The sequence below is a fragment of the Salmo salar genome, chromosome ssa12 (assembly GCF_905237065.1).
Source record: "Salmo salar chromosome ssa12, Ssal_v3.1, whole genome shotgun sequence".
Lineage (NCBI taxonomy): Eukaryota > Metazoa > Chordata > Actinopteri > Salmoniformes > Salmonidae > Salmo > Salmo salar.
Genome location: NC_059453.1, coordinates 42,059,335 through 42,069,126, shown reverse-complemented (window position 1 = coordinate 42,069,126; position 9,792 = coordinate 42,059,335). Strand labels below are relative to the sequence as shown.

Below are 9,792 nucleotides of genomic sequence, written 5' to 3'. Positions count from 1 at the left end.
GACATAAAAACGGTATCCACGAGTTCATCTGACTCTGGGGACGTAGATAAATGGCCTTATTGCCAAAAACCCAAAGTAGCCCTTCAAACAAATACAGATTAAGAAAGTCCTCACATAGCTTTGTTACTAGACTAGATGTAAACAAAACAGGTTACATCACAAAAATGTGTGTTCGACCTTTGAGACAAAAAACAAGACTAGGAGCAACTTTTTGAACGCATTTATATTTTATAACCCACATTCCTTTTCATTTAAGGCTTCAGCTTCACTACACAGGTGCATTTGTGACACATAGCAATTGAACACTTTTACAATGAGAGAAACTATTTACAGAACTGGATCAACAGGAGGGTCGGTCAGTTGGAGCTCTATGGGGCAGCTTTGGGGTCAAGATTGGCAGGAAAGGGTTAGAGTCCATTTGATATTTTGTAAATGTATTGTCAAAACACAAAGTCTCAGTCTCTCACATACTGCCGGTGAGTGGCATTGGTAACAGACTAGAGAGCCTGGGTCCCAAATGGCACCCTATTCCCTATATACTGGACTACTTTTGACCAGAACCCATGGGCCAAGGTCAAGGTCAATAACTGGAACATGGTTTTTCAGAACAGGGTTTGGCTCTTCAGTTATGCTGATTGGTGGGGTGGGAGTGGGACTGTAGCAGTGTTTGAGATGGGAAAGTGTAGGCTGGCTGGGCCTGAAAAGGATCATTCAAAATAACATTTTTACATTCATAGATAATTTTACCATTCGCCGCCTAGAACTTAAACTTAAAGCTGTGGATCAAATGCAGCCCGATATTGCTTAGAGCTGCTTGAGTCAGGAGGTACGTTGTTGTATAATCCTGTCACAAAGGCCTCTACTACAGAGGCCATTGTAGTTCCTCTGGGAAACGGGCGTTTCTCCCGGCAACATGAAGAGGCCAGAGACAAGATTGGAGGGCGCACAATCGCTAAACCGGCCAATGGGGTCATTCCATGCACCCATTGACAGGAGTGAGGCAGCGACTGGTGTCAGGTAATTGGGCCTCCTACACAAACCGGGAGGTTGAAAAAAAAAAAGGAAAAAAAAAGAGGGATGGGGGGGTGAGACCGAGGAAAGAATAACCCAGCCGGGTGCTAGTCTCCTTTAATGTTGGGGGAGAGGGATATGCACTTAGCAGAGGCGTTGGTATTGTATTATACCTCCCCCTCACTCAGGATTTTTAAGGGAAGAGTAGCTATGTGTAAAGGCTAGAAGGCCCAAACCCCCATACATTTAAAGTAGTTTGGTTAAGAAGAACACAACGGCAAACAAATTCTAAATGCAATGCCACATCACTTATTTGCCTTTAATCAAATTATTTCACAACCTCCTCCCCCACGCTGTGATTAACAGTTGGGTGGGGCTCACATTCTAGGAACAGCCCAAAAACACTTTAACCCACAGCACAGAGGACGAAAAACTGTGGTCACTCCACAAACAGCGAGTCTCCTCACATGACTTCTATGGTCTGTAAGTAGTTTCAACAGCTTGCTTGGTCAGCAACATCAATTTTCATATCATTATAAAAATGTATATTTCCTAAAATCTTAATTTGGCCAGTGAGTGTATCATGTATCGGGGGGAGAGGAGTCAGGGGAGTTCATCTAGGCTGGGATTGATATGTCACAATAGCACCATATGTTCCTCATAAAAGAGACTGATTACCCTAAAATAATGCTATTCTTTTTTATTAACCAGAACTCCAACCTCAGGTAGACTTGATTTAGGGAGGATATCTATCAGAGATGCTACACTTACGGGGAACCAGGCCATCAGAAACTACACCACATACATCACTAAATCAATGTGCTTTGCAATGTGAAGAATGTCTCAAGATACACTGAGTTTACAAAACAACGACACCTTCCTAATATTGAGTTGCAGTCCTCCTGATCCCACACAATGGTGGCTTTACTTTCCAGCCCAACGATCTTACGGTACACATTAAGTCATGACCCCTGCTATCAAAAGCCCCACAAAGACCTTTGTTGAACCCGTGACCCCTCTCTGCCCTGCAGTGCAAGCCTCTGATTGGCTTAAACAGTCAACCTCCATCACGAGGGGCCCATTGCCTCCGCCACACAGAAGGTGAAGTGTGTGTGTGTTGAGAGAAAAAAAAGTCAACTGAATAAATAGAAAAGCCAGCTCAAAGCATTTCACTGTGGACCTAACAGTACATGAGAGTGCTAGAGCTCACTTGATCACCTTGAACGAGATACAGACGATAAAGCTATATAGGTCTAGTCCTGTGTCCTTGAATCCAGTTCCACTGCTTTTTTTATTTGTTCCCCTCTAATGAACTGATTTAGACCAGGGACACCACATGGGTGGAATTCATTATCAGGTACAACAGAAAACCAGCAGGTTCCGGACATCGTAGTGTAAGAGTTTGAATACCTCTGATCTATGACCTCAAATGCTTTAATATAGCCAACACGCATCCTCGTATGTATAAACATCTTAATTACAGAGCGATAAAGAGGGCATATTCACCTTACGAGTCCATCTGAGGAAGATTATAATAATCATTTTAAAACACAGTGCTGCTGGACATTTGATTAGAGAGAGGGAAGCCTTTTACACCAGACGAAATGTCCAAAAAGGCAACACCCCCTCCAAAAAGCAAGAAAAGCTAAAAGAAAAACAAGAACCATAAAACAAAACAATGACAACCTACACTGGTAGGGAGGGACTCATTTGAAATGGCTGGGCGGGGGGATGAAGGGGGCAGAGCGGTCGTTGGTCAGGGTCCGACGCAGTTTCACTCCCCGGATCATAGTGACCATGTGACCTCCGGCCCCCGAGGGTTCCTTCGCATCCTGCTCCTGGGCGGCAGGGGGCTGCTGGGGGGGCAGGCAGTGCCCGCTCTCCACCAGCTGGTTGGCAGTGCCAGAAGTATTGTGCTGCTGTTGGAGATGAGACTGCTGCTGAATCGGTTGCTGCTGTTGTTGTATGAGCTGCTGTTGCTGAAGCTGCTTTTGATGTTGGAGCTTCTGTTGCTGCTGCTGCTGGAGCTGCTGTTGGTACAGTTGTTGTTGCTGCTGTAGCTGTTGTTGCTGGAAACGTTGCTGTAATTGAAACGTTTGCTGCTGTTGTTGTGTCTGGGCTGTTGGTTGCACCTGATGTGTCTGGGGCTGCTGTTGATACTGCTGCTGCTGGTTGTACTGCAGGTGCTGCTGCTGGTACTGCTTTTGCTGCTGCTGGTGCAGGGCGTACTGCTGCTGCTTGCTCAGCTGGTACAGCTGCTCCGAGCTACCCATGGGAACTGGCGCCTGGCCCGGGATCAGCGAGTAGTACGGTGATGTGGACAAAGAACGGTGCAAGGGCATGGCGCTCAGGCTCTGGGTCGACGTGCACAGGCTGTGCTTGGTGTGGACCAGCCCGTGGTCCACCGTCCAGCTCATGCCCATCCCGCCCTCTGGTGGCCCCATGTTCTCATTGCTCCCGCTGTTCCCCCCTCTGCCGCAGTTGCCTCCCCCTCCTTCTACGCCCAGGGCTTTGAGGGGCACCTGGGGGGTGCAGATGGGGATAGGCACGCCGCCGCTGATGGTGCCGCGGCGGTAGGCAGGCTTGGAGGAGGGCTTGCGGCGGATGGTGGCAGTGTGCGATTGGCACAGGCCCAGCAGCTCGGGCTCGGCCAACAAGCTGACTGTGGAGGCGGGTCGCTTGCTCTGGAACATCTTGCGGTACTGCAGGCTGAGGTCACTGTTGCGTGGGATGGTGGATGACTTGTCAAAGTCAGGCGGGCCGTGGTGCTCCTCCTCGCCCCGGTGCAGGCAGATGTAGTCGTAGTCTGGTGGGTGGAGAAAGAGGGAGAGAGGGATGAGGGACAGATGGATAAAGGAGGGGTGAGGAGGAGGAACAAGAGTAAGCCTGTGGTTACTTAGAGTGGAGGAACACACAATACAACTGGAAAATAACATGGAAAGAAAGCAGACGCTTTGGACTGGGGTGGAAAATCTGACCTGATGCATTCTGTTATAAACCAAGAAAGTTGTTGCACAAAGCTCTTCTACATTAAAGTACGTGAGACAGCATGGAAGACTAGACATATTCGGTGGAGTCAGACGTGTAAAATGTATTAGAGAAACACAAACTCAAAAAGAGTCCAGATTTGCCCCAAACATTATAACCGAATTATGTCTGCATCCCAAATTGCACACTATTCTCTATCTAGTGATCACCTTCTGACATAGGGCTCCGAATCACTGGGCAGTTTGTGACAGGAAGTTAAAAAAGGAAGAAAAAAAGTATTATCTGATGAGGAAGAAATTAGGGGGGGGGGGGGGTGTATATATGATAAAGGGTGAGTCAGCACAGAGCGATGACCTGTTACCAGACAATGATGGTAAACACACACTAACACAATTTCCGGGCAGTACCGCATACATGTGCATATGCCCAATCACTCACATAAGAACTCCGCTCATCCTCTTACGCAAAGGTTTTGTCTCTCTTTCACACGTCACACACCAAATGTTCTACGCTAACGCTCTTCTTTCACTAGCAAAAGGCCATTTGATGTGATGAGAACTCACACAGCACAGATGTCACACTAAATCACTGTGGATGATCTTGTCATTTCACTTGTAAGGAACAGAGAGGGACAAATCTAAACAGTAATGGACAAGAAACCTACCATAAAGAGGCAGCTCTTTCTTTACAGCTGAAAAAGAATATAGAATTGCGTTGAACTTATATACAAAAAGAAAAACAACTTATTGTGAGCTCATTTTCTATTATCAAAAGTAACATGATATGTTGAATGGGGGGGATGCTTCAAAGTGACAGTCGAGCACCATGATGCTTTGAGAGGTATCAAACTGGCGTAAAATAATATTCTCGGGTTGCAGGCATTGGCCCTGATAAGCTACGTATGGCTTTACATCTCGGCATGCAGGCTTTTGATACGACAAACATGATACCGCATGAGACAATATTATCACGATACTTCCAGAGCAATCGGAAAGTATTCAGATCCCTTGACTTTTTCCATATTCTGTTATTTGAAAATTGATTAAATAAATCCACAAAATACCCCATAATGACAACAAAAATACAATTTGTTTGCAGATGTATTAAAAATAAAAAAAACAGAAAAAATACCAAGTATTCAGACCCTTTGCTATGAGACTCAAAATTGAGCTCAGGTGCATCCTGTTTCCATTCACCATCCTTGAGATGTTTTCACAAATTGACAGGACATGATTTGGAAAGGCACACACCTGTCTATGTAAGGTCCAACAGTTTACAGTGCATGTCAGAGAAAAAAACCAAGCCATGAGGTCGAAGGAATTGTCCGTAGAGCTCCGAGACAGGATTGTGTCGAAGCACAGATTTGGGGAAGAGTACTAAAAAATGTCTGCAGCATTGAAGGTCTTCTATACTCCTCAGTAGAAGGCACATGACAGCCCGCTTGGAGTTAGCCAAAAGGCAGTTAAAGTCTCAGACCATGAGAAACAAGATACTCCGGTCTGATGAAATGCCAAGCGTCACGTCTGGAGGTAACCTGGCACCATCCATACGGTGAAGCAAGGTGGTGGCAGCATCATGCTGTGGGGATGTTTTTCAGCGGCAGGGACTGGGAGACAAGTCAGGATCGAGGGAAAGATGAACGGAGCAAAGTACAGAGAGATCCTTGATAAAAACCTTCTCCAGCGTGCTCAGGACCTCAGACTGGGGCGAAGGTTCACCTTCCAACAGGACTAAGCACACATCCAAGACAACGCAGGAGTGTCTTCGGGACAAGTCTCTCAATGTCCTTGTGTGGCCCAGCCAGAGCCCGGAATTGAACCCGATCTAACATCTCTGGATTGACCTGAAAATAGCTGTGCAGTGACGCTCCCCATCCAACCTGACAGAGCTTGAGGGGATCTGCAGAGAAGAATGGGAGCAACTGCCCACATTCAGGTGTGCAAAGCTTGTAGCTTCATACCCATTAAGACTTGAGGCTGTAATCGCTACCAAAGGTGCTTCAACAAGTACTGAGTAAAAACATTTCTAAAAAACTGTTTTTGTGTGGTAGTGTGTGTTGATCGCTGAGCAAAATAAATTATTTAATCTATTTTAGAATAAGGCTGTAACATAACAAAAAGTTAAAAGCCAAGGGGTCTGAATACGTTCCGAATGCACTGTAGGTGCCGTTACAATATGTATTACGATTCTCACAATTCTATATCTATTGCGATTCAATACCGCAATGTTATGTTCCGAACATATTGCACACTGTCTGCTGCAGAGAGAGAGCATGAGACAATTCATTTGATCAATCATGAAAATAAAAGGGGTGAAAACACATTGGCTCACTATTTACAAATAATACTGAGGCCAAGCTACAGGATGAAAAATACCAGAGTTTTGGCGCAGGTCTAGCCGACTCCCATGACTAGGTAGCACTGCAGACAAAAGTGCATAATACTACCAGAGGTTACTTGCACAGGCTGATGCTGTAATAATGCTGTTGAAACAGGCACATGGATTGGACAAAAGTAAAGACGCGATTCTGTTTTGGTTGTGAAATGACAGACGGATGCATGTGACAGACTGCAAAACGATCACAGACACATGTGCAGACAGACACACAGATAAGGCAGGTAGGCAAACAGACCGAAGAGTACAAATAGAGACAATACTTCAATCATGACCTGTACACAGACAGACAAACAATAAGACAAGAATACATTATAAGATCCCAGACAGAATCCGACTGAAAAACAGAGCTGGCTGAGCCAGAGAGGGACAGACACAGTACCAGTGAAAAGTTTGGACACACCTAATCATTCAAGGGTTTTTATTTGTATTATTTTCTACATTGTAGAATAAAGACATCAAAACTATGAAATTACACATATGGAATCATGTAGTAACCCAAAAAGTGTTAACCTGTTGGGTCTAGGGGGCAGCATTTGCACGTCTGGATAAAAAAAATGTACCCGATTTAATCTGGTTACTAATCCTACCCAGTAACTAGAATATGCATATACTTATTATATATGGATAGAAAACACTCTAAAGTTTCTAAAACTGTTTGAATGGTGTCTGTGAGTATAACAGAACTCATTTGGCAGGCAAAACCCTGAGACATTTTCTGACAGGAAGTGGATACCTGATGTGTTGTATTGACTTTAAACCTATCCCATTGAAAAACACAGGGGCTTAGGAATATTTTGGCACTTCCTATTGCTTCCACTAGATGTCACCAGCCTTTACAAAGTGTTTTGAGTCTTCTGGAGGGAGATCTGACCGAACAAGAGCCATGGAACGATGATGTCCCATTAGACACCTGGCGATGCGAGTTCATGTTGGGTACCCTCGTTCCAATACGTTATAAAAGAGTATGCATTCGTCCACCTTGAATATTATTCATGTTCTGGTTAAAAAAGGCCCTAATGATTTATGCTATACAACGTTTGACATGTTTGAACGAACGGAAATATATTTTTTCCCCTCGTTCATGACGAGAAGTCCGGCTGGCTTACATCATGTGCTAACGAGACGGAGATTTTTGGACATAAATGATGAGCTTTTTTGAACAAAACTACATTCGTTATGGACCTGTGATACCTGGAAGTGACATCTGATGAAGAGAATCAAAGGTAATGGATTATTTACATAGTATTTTCGATTTTAGATCTCCCCAACATGACGTCTAGTCTGTATCGCAACGCGTATTTTTCTGGGCGCAGTGCTCAGATTATTGCAAAGTGTGATTTCCCAGTAAGGTTATTTTTAAATCTGGCAAGTTGATTGAGTTCAAGAGATGTAAATCTATAATTCTTTAAATGACAATATAATATTTTACCAATGTTTTCTAATTTTAATTATTTAATTTGTGACGCTGACTTGACTGCCGGTTATTGGAGGGAAACGATTTCCTCAACATCAATGCCATAGTAAAACGCTGTTTTTGGATATAAATATGAACTTGATAGAACTAAAAATGCATGCATTGTCTAACATAATGTCCTAGGAGTGTCATCTGATGGAGATTGTAAAAGGTTAGTGCATCATTTTAGCTGGTTTTATGGTTTTGGTGACCCTGTCTTTGACTTGACAAAACATTACACACAACTCTTGTAAATGTACTGTCCTAACATACTCTAAATGTATGCTTTCGCCGTAAAACCTTTTTGAAATCGTAAAACGTGGTTAGATTAAGGAGATGTTTATCTTTCAAATGGTGTAAAATAGTTGTATTTTTGAAAAATTGGAATTTTGACATTTATTTGGATTCAAATTTGCCGCTCTTGAAATGCACCTGCTGTTGATGGAGTGCACCACGGGTGGCACGCTAGCGTCCCACCTAGCCCCAAGAGGTTAAATCAAAATCCAAATCTATTTGAGGAATTCCCTCAACCAGCTTCACGAGGAATGCTTTTCCAGCAGTCTTGAACAAGTTCCCACATATGCTGAGCACGTGCTGACTGCTTTTCCATCACTCTGCTGTCCATCTCATCCCAAACCATCTCAATTGGGTTGAGATCGGGTGATTGTGTAGGCCAGGTCATCTGATGCAGCACTCCATCACTCTCCTTCTTGGTAAAATTGCACTTACACAGCCTGGAGGTGTGTTTTGGTAACTGTCCTGTAGAAAAACAAATGATAGTGGGACTAAGCACAAACCAGGTAGGATGGCGTATCACTGCAGAATTCTGTGGTGGCCATGCTGGTTAAGTGTGCCTTGGATTCTAAATGAATCACAGACAGTAGCTGTGTTCGAATACCCATACTAACATACTGTATACTACATACGTAATGAGTATATACACTACATACTATTAGTTCATTTTAGTATACTGTAAACGAACGGTGTCCTTTCAGTTGAGCATACTAGCACTATGCCTGTCTATCGGAAGTTGATTATAAGCACAACAAATTACTAGCTAAACATTTTTGTGTCCGTAAATTCAATCTGGAGTGCCAGAGTGCGCTCTGAGCGTTCTTAAATTGAGCGTTGTCAGATTGTCCCTTTGTAAATGGACAATCCCCTCTCGGAGCTTTCAGAGCGCAAACTGGCCGAGGTGTAGGTTTGATCCGAGCATTCTGACCATCACAACGGACGTTCTGACCATCACAACGGAAATGCAGTCAAGCACACAAGCTAACTGGCTAGCTACTTCGACACAAATGAGAAAACACCTCACTGACCATTTTACTCGCCATAGCAGAGCTGATTAGGCTGTTTTCATGACACCGGCCAAATTAAAAACAGGTGTTGAGCGTTCGTAAATTCCTCAGTTATTCTGCGCTCTGGCACACTCAGACGAGAATGCTCTGAAATCGGAGTATATAGCCAGAGCGCATTTATGTCCATTGAGAACGCACAACAACTATACCACTTAGCTATGAATGACGTGAATAATCAAGTCAATAAATGTTGGGTAGTTAGATAGCGTATAGTTAATATACTGGCAAGTTCAATGTATTAGTAGCCAACTAACGAGGTAGCTAGCTAACATACCGCTAGTACCTATGTTGTAATGATATTCTACGCGGTTCATAAGGATAGCGTAGCCAACACATTGTCAGCCAACATTACGTGTAGCGTAAATCATTTGAAAAGTCATTACTTTATTACAATGCTCAACATGTTCTTAACATGTGTCATATTTAGTTAAAGCAAGTAATTTGTATCCGCTCTGGACTTCGGCTGCATATTTTCTGCAAATCTGCAAATCTTGTGAAGCCACGCCCATTTCCCGAAGAATTGCATTATGGGCCCTAAAAGTACGGAAATAGAATCCACTGCGTGTATACTTCGTATTTTGG

At 43.8% G+C, this 9,792-nt stretch overlaps 1 protein-coding gene across 2 annotated transcripts in view; it reads right to left on the bottom strand.

Annotated features, from left to right (window-relative positions):
- Positions 1–205: 205 nt before the first annotated feature.
- The window catches only part of mtss1 (MTSS I-BAR domain containing 1), a 115,461-nt gene continuing 105,874 nt past the window's right edge, over positions 206–9,792 (bottom strand). The window contains exons 13-14 of one of the 2 annotated variants that reach the window (XM_014131670.2): positions 4,664–4,690; positions 206–3,817 (exon numbers count right to left, since the gene is read on the bottom strand). In XM_014131670.2, coding sequence (XP_013987145.1) covers positions 2,718–3,817; positions 4,664–4,690 — 1,127 coding nt within the window. In that variant the 3' untranslated portion in view covers positions 206–2,717. The remainder of the gene's footprint in view (positions 3,818–4,663; positions 4,691–9,792) is intronic. The other variant, XM_014131671.2, reaches the window with a different exon arrangement.